The 15,882-nt window shown below is 31.2% G+C and overlaps 1 protein-coding gene across 1 annotated transcript in view; it reads left to right on the plus strand.

Moving 5' to 3' along the window:
- The window catches only part of LOC114349351 (extended synaptotagmin-2-B), a 179,392-nt gene that overhangs the window by 110,668 nt on the left and 52,842 nt on the right, over positions 1-15,882 (plus strand). Inside the window, exon 3 of the mRNA XM_028299696.2 lies at positions 11,174-11,368. Within this exon, the coding sequence (XP_028155497.2) occupies positions 11,174-11,368 (195 nt within the window). The remainder of the gene's footprint in view (positions 1-11,173; positions 11,369-15,882) is intronic.

A 15,882-nucleotide genomic window follows, 5' to 3' on the forward strand; every position in this document is an offset into this window, starting at 1 on the left:
TCAAAAATTCGATTTTTTTCTTCGTTTTTTGATTATAACTTTAAATTTAGAATTGGTTAAAAATTTTAAAAATAGTCACCCTTGTTGCAAAATAGCAATAATTGCGAAAAAACCGTACAAAAACAAGTATTCGCATTTTACGTTTTTCAACCATTTATACTACACTTAGGACCTTCATATTTCATTCACAGAAACTTTATGAAACAGTAAAACAATACTGTAAATTTAATTAAGATTGGTTAAATAGATTTTGCAAAATAAATTTTGCAATCCAGCTTTCGCAAAAAAAATTCATTTTTTCAAAATGTTACAGGACTGAAAATAAAGCAGATAGCAAGTTGAAATTTTTGTTGCTTATAGAAGTGTACGTACCTTTCATTTGCAATTTGCAAAACTAAAATCGATTAACTACCACGGCGTCAGGAATTTTTTTAAATAAACATTAATTATTGGTGCTACGCGCAGGACAGCGGATAGTTTGCTCTGATTGGGCATTCCAATGACCTTTGATAATGATTGATACATTTTAATTTTTATTATATTTCGATATAAATAAATAAATTTGTTTATTGCAAAATAAAAACACATCCTCTATCCTTTGAAATAACACTTTTTTTAGCAAAAACTTTCTTTGTTGATATATTTTAACTTAGAAAATAAAATTTTATTATTTTTAAACATATGCAATTGTTTAAACAATATTTCACAAACAATAATAAAATTAGTTTGATTTTTGTGGAATTAAAATATTAAAGTACAACAAAATATAGAGTAAGAAAATAATATATTAGATAAAGATTGGAAGAAATTTTGGTGGAAATCAACTTGTGTGAATTCTACACCGCTGTCCTGCGCGTAGCAACAAAAATTAATGTTTATTTAAAAAATTTCCTGACGCCGTGGTAATTAATCGATTTTAATTTTGCAAATTGCAAAGGAAAGGTACAGTACACTTCTATAAGCAAAAAAAAATCAACTTGCTATCTGCTTTATTTTCAGTCCTGCAACATTTTAAAAAAATGAATTTTTTTTGCGAAAGCTGGATTGCAAAATTTATTTTGCAAAATCTGTTAAACCGATCTTAATGAAATTTATAGTGCTATTTTACTATATCATAAAGTTTTTCTGGGTAAAATATGAAGGTCCTAAGTGTAGCATAAATGGTTGAAAAACGTAAAATGCGAACACTTGTTTTTGTATGTTTTTTTTTCGCAATTATTGCTATTTTGCAACAAGGGTGACTATTTTTTAAATTTTCAACCAATTCTATATTGTAGGAAATTTAATTACGCAACTTTTATGTCAGTACAACTTTTCTCAGAAATGAATAGTTTTAAAGTTATAATCAAAAAACCAATAAAAAATCGAATTTTTCCTTTCATATTTTGACATTTTGATTATTTAAACAATGTTCCGGACCATTTTGAGTGGGAGGATAACTTAGATATTATTATTTGAGCTATTTTCAAGCAATTTCTGCAAAAAAATTTGAGTCACCTCTCAACGTCCATCTCAAAACAGATCCGCCCTGGACTATTATGCCCTGTAAATAATTTATTTTGAGAATGACTGGCTTCTAAATTACAATTTAGGTAGCATATTATACAGTTATTCGCTGGATCTTATTACAATTTATTAAAAATAAAACGTTATTATGATTTTGATAGTTATGGCGATATTGCATTGTGAAGAAAGTCATTTATAAAACGATACCTAGGAGATACGGCGGCAATATAATGAAAAAAGCAATTGATTTTTGCAGTTGTGGCTGTATTGAATTACATCGGTTGTATTGTGGCAGTGTATATTATCGCCACATCTCCCAGTTATGGCCATATTGCATTTTCAAAACCTCCAAAAACCCTACAGTGAAATACCGAAGTAACTTACTTTATACTTATCCAAAACAATATTTTAGTTCAGGCTGTATTGAATTAGATGGGCCATTATATAGGCAATATTTTACAGCCTTAACCCAAAATTCGAATTTTTTGCAGTTGTGGCACAATTGAACTAGGTGTGCGACATACAAGAAACACAATGAAAGCATGCCAGCCAAGTCACATTGTTTTTATAGCATATTTTCGTCATAAAACTATTGGATTTGGATTTGTGGACTCTGATTAATGTATTAATCAGGGTTATATTAGTCCCTGTGGACTATTCTTATTATTAGAAGCAACGAGAAATCTAAAAGATTAATCTAAAAGATTTCTTAGGTTGGAATCAAATTCTGATGTTTACCTGTACCCGATTCTTCTACAATGTACAAGGAAAACGGGTTATAAATGAATTGATATGGGGAATCTACGATATGCATTCCACAACACGTAAATATCAATCGAATTTTGATTGTAGTACTCAATTCGTGAGTAATAACGAAGGTAAATCAAAGACAATAAAGATTTAATTTCGTTTCGGAGCACCATCTGTTTACGTACAGGGCTGCTTTATCCATTAGGCAATATAGGCAGTTGCCTAGGGCGGCAAATTATGAGGGGGCGGCAAAAATACTGTACAAAAAATATTTGTATATAAAAATTATGGATCTGGGTTCTGTCATTAAGAGTACTATGAAGCTCTTTCAAATTACTTTAAGGCAAAGGAAGCCAAAACTTGTGCCCAAATAAAACATATAAAGAAATAAGAAAGAGAAAAAGAAAAATTCAATTTGACGAGGGGGCCAATGATGAACTAAAGTTTTCAGCTAGGGATGATATGAAAATCAACACATTCTATATTATATTCGACACTCTGATAAGAGACCCGAATATAGACGTCTGGAATCTTATCGCCTTATTTATCAACGTTTCCATGTTATTAACAGATTTGCCAAAATTAAGCAATGGAGAAATTATTAAAGAAGCTGAAAATCTGATACAAAATAAAGACGACCAAGATACATCATTCATACATGAATGCATTCACTTAAAGGGTCATTTGGATATCACAATAAAATCACCAATTGACATACTTATTTAAAGAAGAGTAAGTCACTGAAGGTGGATATAAGCTATTACCTCCGATTTCGTTGAACCTCCATCGGTTTGCATGAAAATTGGTGAGTGGTTAGAGGATATCTCAAGGAACAAAGGTGACATGGTGTCAACTTGCGCTTTTACCCTGGGGGTGGATGCCACCTGCCACCCCTTCTCGGGGGTGAAAATTGTTTTATTAAAAATATCCCCAGAATTTGTTAGAGGGACAAATTATAAGCAAAATTTATTACATAAAGTTATTAAAATAAATCAAAACTTTTTCAGTTATTAAAGATAAAAGATTTAAATTTTTCGTGAGAAAAATGCATGTTTTTAACCGATTTTTCATAAATAACTCAAAAACTATAAGATTTTACAAAAAAGTTACTATTACCAAAATTGAAGCTAATAAAAAATTAAATAAACTCCTTACTGGAAAAACTTTTAATGTTAGCTAAAAGTGAGTTATAGGTAATTGAATGTATATTTTTTTCGGTGAGTACCCAAATATAAGTTTTCAAGCTTGAATAACGGGAAAATGATGCATTTTATAAGAAATAACGTTATTAAACATTTGCCAAAGTACTTATATCTATCAAATATCTATCAAATGAGCCCCCGAACAAATTGATAGCATGAAAATTTATGCACCAAAAATTTTTCAAAATTTATCTTTTAAATTTTTTTCAAAAGTTATTGTTTTTTTTTAATAACTCTGTTAATTTTTACCATATCAGGTTTGCCTGAAAACCATTTGAAAGTTAATTTTAATGGCTATTACACCACGTTGAATATAAGCTTTTAAACCCCTTACTTTTTTAAAAATAAAAGGTTAAATGGTCCCGGTTACATGGTTATCGCAGCAAATTTTAAGCTTTAAACGTTTCTATCTCGGTTATTTTTTACCCTACAGAAATAGTAAAAAGGTAAAATATTTGATACACAAGAAATTAAAATTTGGTTGTTACATATATCACTTTTTACGTATATTGAGTATTTTTGGAGTTATTATCAAAAGAAAATGAAAATTACGATAATTTTGATTTTTTAAATTAGATTTTTTTTCAAAAATATGCATTATAAATCGGTCAAATTGGTTGAAATCACTACTTATGCTAATATGTATAAAGAATTTTTTTAAGGATTACTATAAATTTTAATTTTTGTGGAAATGGCGCATGTTTTATTTTTCACTTTTTTCTAAAAAGGGTTCTGTTATTTTCATCATAACTTGCTTAATTGTGATTCTATTAACTTCTATTGGAGCTCATTTTATAGGTACTCCGAAGTACTTTGACAAGTGCTTAACAGGTATATTTTATAAAACGCATCGTTTTCCCGTTATTTAAGTTGGAATACTTAGATTTAAGTACTGGTCGAAAAAAATATACATTCAGCATTCAGTTACCCATAACTCACTTTGAATTACCATTAGTTTAGTTCTTTAAGTAAGGAGTGTATTCAGCTTTTTATTATCTTCAATTTTGGTAATAACAACTTTTTTGTAAAACCTTATAGTTTTTTAGTTATACGTGAAAAACAGCTTTAAAACATGCATTTTTTTACGAAAAAATAAAATCTTTGATCTTTAATAACTCAAAAAGTATTGATTTATATTAATAACATTATATAACAAATTTTGCTTAGAATTTGTTTCTCTATCGATTTATGGTATTATTAAAAAAATAATTTTCTTACTTACCAATTTTCATGAAAATCGATGGAGTTTCAACGAAATCGGAGGTGAAAACCTTCAGTGACTGCACTACGTGGACTGAATGATATTTTCCCTAATTTTGACATTGCTTTGCACATTTATTTGTGCATCCCAGTTGCCAACGTGGTCGTTGACGTGGTCGCAACGTGGTTGCTGAAAGGTCATTTTCGAAAATGTCAAGAATTAAAAATAATTTCCCATCAAATAACGCAAGAACGTGTTAACAATTTGTCGATTTTGTCAAGAAAAAAATTTTTTTTTTGAAAAGTCCTTTTATGAAAAGAAGTCTCTGATGTGATCGAACTGGAATGATAGTTTTTTCTGTTATAGGTATACAGACATCGTAGTTTAAATCCATTTTTAGTGTATTCTTATTTAAATCAAAATTTCTGCAATTTTTTTGTCAAAAATGGTACATGTTTGAAGGGCGGCTAATAGAGAATTGCCTAGGGCGTCAATTGACCTAAACGCGGCTCTGTTTACGTACGTTTCGATATCTTGATCCCTGAGCAGTCTGAGGCGCTCGATCAGCAAATCTAGAGAGAGGAGATTCGATCGAGGTTCGAGCCCCGGCCGGTGAAAAAGCTAACGTCGTAGTCTAACATTCTAAAGAATTCACGGCTTAGTCTGGAATAAGCTGGGGTCTGATCGGCCTATGCGGGAGCGGTACGGCAAGGGATAAGGGCTTGCAATGTGGAAAAATGTTTAACAATATTTGAGCCCATCAGAATCAAAACCTGCTAAATCCTAAATCTTTCGTTCTGCTAAATCCAAATTTAAGTACAAATTTCTGAAGATGTAAGGGGCATGCAGAAAAGGGACAAATTAGTGTGCAATTTTATGACATTTATTGATGCTCCTTTGATTGAAAATGCTGGATACTTTTTGGAAAATTGACATTTTTAATGTTTTTTTAGCCTCATGACAAAATTTAAAAACATGGATCTAGCATGTTTTGATTCTAAAGGCATCATTAATTTCATTTAACTCATTAACGCTAATGATTTTTTTTAATTTCAAAATTTTACTCCTTAATATTGTTCTGAATATTTATGAAATATTTATGAAATTATTTTATATCTTTGCATTTTGAATTTTGACCCGTTCTATAAATAGATCACAGGGTATTAGTGTTATCATAATTGCAAGTACGTATGAATAATGTCATAAAAATGCTTTTTTTCAAAATAACTTAAAAATTATTAGTGATACCAAAAATTTCAAAGAGTAAAAAAATGTAGGTTTTGCTTTTCTGAATAATTTGGATTTTTTGCTTTTCAGTAAGACAAAAATCGGTTAAGATATGACTGTTTAACATTTGCATACACTCGTGACTAGTGACTCGTTCAAGCCCTTTCAACAAAACCCCTTTCAAAAGTGAGCACTTTGAACTGATGAAACTTACAGATCAAATAAATAATACATACGCGAGTAAACCAACTTTCGAAGCGGTAACTATTAATTTCATTTGGGTGCTAATTAGGGGGTGATTTTTAAAACCAAAAACCAACTTTATTTTGAGCGTAACTTGCTTACTTTTGATGCAGGAAAATTTAAAACAAAAGTAAAGATTTGTTAAACACTTTAAAAGGTTGTGATGAGTTTTGTCCAAAAAGTGCTTAGTTTTTGGATATTTCACATTGAAATATTCGATTTGGAATTTAACAAACATGAACCTATTTTTCATTAGCTACAACTCTGCTTCTACTTGGTCTAGTCTGGTCACAATATACCGTTTTTTTAAATTTTTTATAAGCTATATTTTTTCTAAGAATGTTTATTTAAGAGAACGCTTTTCTAGAATTTCTAGAATAGAAGAGAATTTCTAAGAAAATGCTTAATTTTGAGTTATTTGCGAAAAACCGTCTAAAATCGTGTTTTATTTTTTTATTGAAAAATGAACATATTCACTCGCAAATAACTCGGAAAGTATTAACTTAGTGAAAAAAATATAGAACAAAAGTTGCTTAAAATTAGTCAGTTGATCCATTTCCGGACTTATTTTGAACATATATTCTTTCACCTTCAGGGCAAAAGCACACATCGGCACAATATCATTTTTTTTTTCTTTGATATGTTAGCTATGTGCTGTGTGTATGCCAAATTTCATGTCAATCCAAGCAGTTCTTTAAAAGGACACTGCACACATGTTATGGAAAATATAATGTCACTCAAATTCAATAAAATGTATATAAATAGATTCGTTTCAAATTAACGGTCAATTCTTATCATTGCGCCAACTCTGTATTTTCAATAATAAGAATATAAATTGATATAAATAAATTTGAAATCAAATGGGTACGTACATAAGTTAGAGAGAGAAAAAATATTTTAAAATACCCAAATTATCGGTACTCCATAAATCAGCGGATTAGTTTCACTAAAGCCTCGGTTTCCTCGAAAGCGGCACCGACAAACTGAGAACGTAGCAGTGGTTTCCAAGGATGCGTTGGAAGCCACCGCTTGCTGAGTTTGCACATTCCATTGGCGCAGTGAAGAACCTTGAATTTTTCACCGTAATCTGACGTAATTCATCGCAGTGTTACTGTCACAGTTTGTCGGTGCCGCTTTCGAGGAAACCCAGGCTTAATCCGCTTAGGCCCAGCGGGGTTTAAGCTGTTTTGAATAGCACCCAGAGCAATAGTGATTGTAACTGACACATTTATGGACTCCAAAAACGTGATTTCGATAAACTTTAATTGCAATTTGCGCCGTAATTAATCATAATTAAGAATTGACGCAATGATAAGAATTGACCGTTAATTTAAAACGAATCTATTCATATAAATTTTATTGAATTTGAGTGACATATTTTCTATAAGATGTGTGCGGAGGTTTTGCAATATTTTACCGTTATGCCGGCCTCTCACAGTACTGCGGCGTCGTTCAATTTTGTCGAATTCGACTAATTGTCAAAAATTCTGATCGTGTGTGACCATGCATCCAACAAAATCGTACAATTTGACCACAGAGAGACGCTGCAATTGATATCATCGATGATCTTGTCGAACGACACCTCAGTACCGTGAGTTGCCGGCTTTAGAGAATGGACCGTTGACAATTATTTACAAACCTTGTAGTATAATTAACCAATTTATAGTATAGTGGAAGTTATTTAAATTAGTATATCTCTCAAACTGATGCTATTAAATTGTTGATTTTTGGTCTCTGTAATATAATATTTAGAAAACATGTCATGAGTAAATATTAATTACATAGCGATAACGATAATTGACAATTTACGTTTTACTGCACATTGCTCGAAAGTTAAGAGATATTTAAAACACATTGTTTAGTTGAATAAGAGTTGGCATAGTTACAAATGGATATTTTCATTTTATGTTCTATTTTTTGCGTGTGAATTGTTTATAATAACATTTCGATACGGAAATTAATTACTTTTTTTATCGTATACAATTAAATTCAAACTTATTTTTGAATGCACCTGTTATAAAATGATTTATTGTAGATATATGTGGCTGATCTAGAAATATATCTTGGTGGGAGGGTGACTAAATGGGAGGGGAAAGAATAAAAAAGGTAAACCCAAACTACATAAAAAATACATAAATTCGAAAAACGAAAGATACCGCAGTACAAATGTTAACGCAGATAGAAAAATCTAAACCATATTACCATCCGCATAAACAAAAAATAATGCATTGGAAAATCAAGGAATATTGAAGATCCCTTATGAGGATTGCGACAAATCATATGTCGGCCAGGCCAGTTTATTGTACCTATGTCCTGTGTTTATGACATGTGCTAGGGATGACTTCTTCTCTTTTCTTTCCATGACATTTCTTATGTTTTTCTCGTCTAACCTGTATTCTTGTTTCCTTGGTTTCCTCGAAAGCGGCACCGACAAACTGCGACCGAACGTCTGCGGTCCCTCTGGTGAGTTCCGATCCCACAAGGATAGAAACTATTTTAATTTATTAATTTGTAATAAATGAAAAATTTTCTACCCAGGGTATGCAAATTTTGAACAGTCATATCTTAACCAATTTTTGTCTTCCAAATAAAAGCAAAAATCTGAAATATTCAGAAAAACAAAACCTACATTTTTTTACTCTTTAAGTTATTGTTATCACTAATAATTTTTAAGTTATTTTGAAAAGAAAGACATTTTCTTTCAATATTTAAAAAACTTTGTTTTACTTTAAATCATAGTATTTTGAAATATAAGCACTGTGAATCGGTGAAACTTATAGATCATATAAATAATATATAAGTACAAACTAGGGGGTGATTTTCAAGATTTTTTTGCAAAAAAAGGAATCAACATTATTTTCAGCTTTACTTGCTTAATTTTGATACCAGAAACGCTTTAACAAACCAAAATAAAGCTTTTTTATCTACTCTATGTCATATTATGTATGTTTTTAGTTTGTGAAAACTGTCATTATAGATAGCAGTGCGTAAAGGGTTTAAAGTGTGCGTGAAGTAACAATGTATTTTAAATGGGATTCATTTTTTCGCACACTTTCAATGGGTTTTTTGGCACACTTTCATATAATCAAATATCTTTAACTTTGGCGTTGTCATGATGATGACAATATGAACAATGACTTACAACAAAATGTTTGACAGTTTTGTGGTTTGAAAGTAGTTAGGATTTTTAAATGTCAAAGTTCTAAAAATTGTAGAATAGAAATGAATTCCAGTGACGAAGAGTTACAGTTTTTTTATTTGTTTATCGTAGATAAAATATTGTATGAAACTGTGCGTGAAGTACTTTTTGCGAACTTACGTGATGTATAGCACTCGCTCCGTTGTCGCTCGTGCTCTAAAAATCGCGTGCGTTCGCAAAAAGCATACTTCACGAACTGTTTCATAAATAACTATTAACACTTTAAGAGCCAACAGTAGCAATCAACAGGTAGCAACAAACGCGTTCCAAGATTGCGGCTCTAATTTTGAATATTTTGTCGAGATATTTGGCACACATATTCGTAATATAATAAAGAATGGAAAGTACGCAGCCCAATTTCAGAAATATGGTAGTATGTGGAAATTACTCTATAACTAAATAAAATATTGAAAAAAGGAGCCTGTACCGCCATTAAGAAAGACAAAACAATACACTTTCTTCAAATAAACTTTTTTATCCCGTGCCTAGATTTTGTGTCACATTGGAACTTCTTAAAATCGACTTTTTTATAACAAGAAATCGAACGTCACTGACTTGGCAACATTTCGCGCCTATGTGTATAAAAATTATTGTGTTTGACAGTATAAACGTCACTGTCAGTGTCGAATTACCGACGCACTGTTGCCTCACTTTTGAAAGTTCGCAGAACTTTCGCAATCTTGGACCGCGTTTGTTGCTACCTGTTGATCGCTACTGTGTGTTCTTAAAAAAGTTGTGATGAGTTTTCAACGAAAAGTGCTTCATTTTTTGGTTATTTACGTTGAAATATTTGATTTGGAATTTGTCGAATAAGAATCTACTTTTCAGTAGCTCCAGCTCTGCTTATACTGGGTCTACATACTTCATAAATACACCATTTTTTTTTACTTTTATACACGCTATATTTTTCCTAGAATATTTTTTCGATAATATACTCAATTTTGTTATTTACGAAAAACCATCTAAAACCGTGTTTTTTTTGTGTTGAAAAATTGACATATTCACTCGCAAATAACTCAAAAAGGATTGGTTTAGTAAAAAAAGCTCTATAGAACAAAAGTTACTTATAATTAATCAGTTTATCCATTTTGCACTTATTTTGAATGTGTGTTTTTTCACCCCCGAAGGGGTGGCACTCATACCCAGGGCAAAATCACATATCGACACAATATCCCTTTTTCTCTTTGGCATATTAGCTATGGACTATTAATGAGAAGTTGTTGCCAAATGTCGGTTAAAAGACTTGTATACTAGATTGTCAGCTAGATTTGATGCTGTCACAGCAGTAGAAAATGTTATATAGGAAAAGTAACTACATACTTCCAAAACAACATAAATATCTGTAAATTTGTTTTAAGTAAATGGTCGCTATAAAGGGGCCTACTTCTTATGACCGCCTAGGGCCCCATGATGCCTTAAACCGTCACTTGTATATCCATAAATATTTGTGTCAATAGCAGACTTATTATAGACCTTAGTACCCATTATTTTATTTTACATTTACATTAATATACTTATTTTACAATTTTAACTATTTAGAATGGGAAATAAGCCACAATATTATTAAAAAATGATTTTTATTAACGTTTCGACGCCCAAATCGGGTGCCGTTGTCTTATTTTAGTATTATTAAATAGATAATAGTTTTCCTAAACTGATAGTATAACCAGAGTTTCCCATAGTGTAACCAAACTGATATTTCAAAGGTATTTTTAGACATAAAGATTATTTATATTTATTTTAATATTTTTACCCTGATTAAAGTTATCGTATTCAACTTCTACGTTTTGTTTGATAATTCGATTTGTAATGGATATTTTTGAGTACCTATATTTCTTTTTTCAGGGAGCACTCTTCTTTCTTGGATACTTAATATGTTACTTAAACTTTTCTCTAACACTGCCGATCCTTGCCATATGTACCTTAGTTTATTTCGAGACACAAACTTCACAAATAACCAGGAAAATATCGAGCAAGTCGAAGGCGAGTTCATATACAAAGAAGGATCTGTTAAAAGTGGTAGATGAATTGCCATCTTGGGTAAGTTGCTCTTCATAATTTATTTATTTTATAATATGTATAGTACCTAACAGAATTTGCTATATTGGAAAAACTACACTCAACCAAACTTATATGGAATCACTATGTATTTGAAACCTGCAGCTTTTGGAAGCTATAGGCAGAAGGGTTACTGACTCCTGTGTGCAAAAAAGGATTTTGGCGCCCCTTAAGGGATTTTGGTTCATGTTTATTTATTTATTTTTTTTAAAGTAGGTAGGTAGGTAAGTAGGTGCTTGAAATAAAGCAAAAAACTGAACTTGAGAAGTCATAATAAGTTTTAATGAGTTTTACCCCAAAAGTATTTCATTTTTTGGTTATTTTACGTTGAAATATTCGATTTGGATTTTGACGAATAAGAACGTATTTTCATGGGCCCCAATTTTTTTTGAAGCATTGTCCTTAAATGATTTTTAACTTCGTAAAAAATTGCTCGCCAAAAGCTACAGATACAGGCAATGTCAAAAGGATTCTTAGTGAAATGCTTACTTTTGGAAGGGTGTGGATTATATTGTTTTCAAATATTATACAGGGTGTCCCGAAAAGATTGGTCATAAATTATACCAAAGATTCTGGGGTTAAAAATAGGTTGATTGAACCTCATTTACCTATATACAAAAGTGCACACAAAAAAAAGTTACAGCCCTTTGAAGTTTCAAAATGAAAATCGATTTTTTTCATATATCGAAAACTCTTCAGGATTTTTTATTGAAAATGGACATGTAGCATTCTTATGGCAGTAACATAAATTAAAGTGAAATTTGTGCACACCATAAAAGTTTTATGGGGGTTTTGTTCCCTTAAGCCCCCCCCCAAACTTTTATGTACGTTCCAATTCAATTATTATTGTGGCACTATTAGTTGAACACACTGTTTTTAAAACTTTTTGCCTCTTAGTACTTTTTCGATAATCCAGTGTTTATCGAGATATTTTGAATATTTGTCGAATCCACCACATATTTGTACATATAATATATGGTACGATTATAGAGACCTATTAGGTAATAATCTGAAAATTTATTTATAATTTACATTTTTAGGTATATTTTGAAAAAGAAGCCACATCTCGATAAAGGGTGACTTATGAAAACAAGACTAAGAGGCAAAAAAGTTTTAAAATCACTGTGTTTAACTAATGGTACCACAATAATAGTTTAATTGGAACGTACACAAACATTTAGGGAGTTTAAAGGAACAAAACCCCCATAAAATTTGTATGTAAATATATTTAAAAAGAAGCCGCATCTCGATAAAAACTGGCTTATTGAAAAAATATTAAGAGGCAAAAAAGTTTTAAAAACGTTGTGTTTATTTAATGGTACCACAATAATGAATTAATTGGAACATACACAAAAGTTTGGAGGGGTTTAAGGGAACAAAATCCCCATAATATGTTTATGGGGTGGACAAATTACACTATAATTGTGTTTTAAGATGTTACTGCCATAAGAATGATACATGTCCATTTTCAATAAAAAATCTCTAATAGTTTTCGATATATTCAAAAAAATCGATTTTCATTTTGTAACTTCAAAGGGCTGTAACTTCTTTTATGAGCACATTTATACTAAGGTAAGTTAGGTTTAATTAAACTATTTTTGACCCCAAAATGTGTGGTATAATTTATGACCAATCTTTTCGGGACACCCTGTATATTGTAAAATACCTAAGGAGTCAGTATCATTAGGTAATAAAAATATCTTTAACGCTTTTTAAACAAATCATTGGAGTATATATATATATATATATATATATATATATATATATATATATATATATATATATATACATATATATATATATATATAGATTATAGTTTTGTTTTGGGGTTGCAGTCATTTATTTTTTAGGGGCAGGATAAGTAAAACTCTGTGTTATTACCTAGCTTTCGCAAAATATATTTGCTTCTTCAGGGTAAGCTGAAATGAGTATATTATAAATACAATGAAATTAAGTTAAAATACATTGTATAAAAAATAACAAAAAAGACTTACAACTTGAGGTTATTCCTAAACATTTTCACAAAACATAGTATATATATAATTCTTATTCTAATGTTATCCAAATAGCAATGTTTTAATTTTCAAAAATTCGATTTAATAATAATAACACAGAGTTTTACTTATCCTGCCCCTAAAAAATAAATGACTGCAACCCCAAAACAAAACTATAATCTACATAGTATCAGTCAATATTACCTAATTACTTTATATATATATATATATATATATATATATATACATATATATATATATATATATATATATATATATATATATATATATATATATATATATATTCTTATTATTATCCTGATCTGTCAGTCGTTCTTCAAGAAGAAAACAACGTTTTAAAAGATCACTGTCACTTAATTTAAATATGTTTCTTTTGTACTTATACCTCATCCTATTTAATTTCTCAACTTTTGTTTTAAAATGAATTTTTGTTTTTTTTTTACAATTTTTTTCAATTTTGGACCATTGGTTTTGGCGCCCCTAAAGGATTGTGCCCGTGTTCATTGCACTTTGCACATATGGTAGCGGGGGCCCTGGCTATAGGTGTAAATATTTTAGTTGAAACGATAAGAAGAAAAGTTGCCGTGCCCATGTGTCCAAGGACTATTATATATACAAGCTCTATATCAGGGGTCACCAATTAGCGGACCGCGGTCCGCATCCGGACCGTGAGCTAATTTTGTGCGGACCGTCAATAAATTCAGAATATACCTAGTGTTTGGCAATTTTGAAAATGTTTGGCCATGAAATTGTGTACTATGTTTGGCTCAACTAATGTGTGCGAAGCCGCTTTATCAAGAATGAACTTTATTAAAAATCGGTACTCACTCCAAACTTCAGAAAGGTTGTAGGTACATAAAAAAATGTAATTTTTCTCTCTGATAATTTAATTTTGTAAAGAGTTTTCCCCCTTATTGTTATACTTACACAAAGAAACCAGAAGAATCCACAAAGAAACCGAATCAGAACAGTCAGACACAGGCAGCATAAATCCGGACCCCGGAAGTGTCATAGGTTTTCGAAACGGACCCGCAGGGAAACTAATTGGTGACCCCTGCTCTATATATAGGAGGAAGTTACGGGATGCCGAGTTAACCACAACCAGGCAGCACAAGATTGATCACGTAAATTGGTGTCTAACACCAAAACTAACAAAAAGGAAAAAACATCATTATTTCATGGATAAAGGGACACGCAGGCATTAGGGGCAGAGCCGGCCCGTGGGTAATATTTCACCCGTGCGAATTACTATTTTGGCGCCCCCTCCCTCCCGCGGGGGCAATTCAAAAGTTCAACTTTATAGTAAAATCATGGTTGTAAAAGTAAGGTTGTAAGTATCATGTTTTATTTGAACTTAAGTTGACAAGTTATACAATTAGATTTTATTTACAAGTCCTGAATACAGTTTCGAAAATGGTTATAAAAATTTAATTACTATGGTTATTTATCAATGAAAAAATTGTTTTAAATTAATAAGAATTAAGCTTTAAAATGAATTAAACTTGAAAATAACAATGTTGAGCTTTGGACATAAACTGGTAGGCCTTGTAAGGCAATGAGACATGACATTGTGTTTTTATGTTATAGAAGTTGAACAAAGTTAACTTTTCTAGATTTTCTCTGGGAAAACTCATTTACAATTGCATTAACATCAATATTGCATCGAGCACTGCAAACTCAATTGAAATCAAAGCTAGTCACACCAATCTGTCTTGTGACATGGAAGACCTCAGATAATTTTTTACTATTTTCAACTTGGACTCCTTTCTCCATTCGCGACAGAGACTGGGAAAGTAAGAAGGATTCGCAGTGCTACTACACACAGGTTAGGAAAGTTATCCACAAATCCGTTTTCTGCTAAGTAGCTCAACATGTCAACTGGGCTTTGATTTTGCCTTTGTCTTCTTTTTCGACATTCTGAATCATGTTTTTGACAATTTTCAATTCAGAATATAGTTGAAGACTATCAATGTCACTGTGCTGGCCATTAGTGAGAGCAATGTGTGGGTCCTTGCAGCATGTTAATAAGGTTTTGTCAAAACTTGTGGTCTTTGAATGTAGAAACCCAAACAGCTGGTGATAGTTTTGAAGCTGCTCAAATCTGTCTCCTAGAGAAGAGATACACTGATCCCAGACCGCGTAGAAGAATTTAGTTTTGCACACGATCTCAGGATCAAGAACTGTTTCATCACTTGATTCATAAGAAATCATTTTCTTCTTTTTTCTCGGCCGCAGTTCAATTTCTTTAGGGAATGCTGGGTCAACTTCAATCATTTCGGCCACTTCCCTGCAATCGACAAATATTCTGTTGAATCTTGCATAACTCCTTGTTTCTTGAAAAAATTGCTTCGTTGAAGAAATCAAAGCAAGAGAATTTGCTATGTCCATGTTAACCTCTTGAAGTTTCTTGAGTATGAGTTTTATCTTAAACAAAATCGTATGCCACGTTACTAAGCAGCAGATGAATCGGAAATCTTTCAA

Source organism: Diabrotica virgifera, chromosome 4, assembly GCF_917563875.1.
Source record: "Diabrotica virgifera virgifera chromosome 4, PGI_DIABVI_V3a".
Lineage (NCBI taxonomy): Eukaryota > Metazoa > Arthropoda > Insecta > Coleoptera > Chrysomelidae > Diabrotica > Diabrotica virgifera.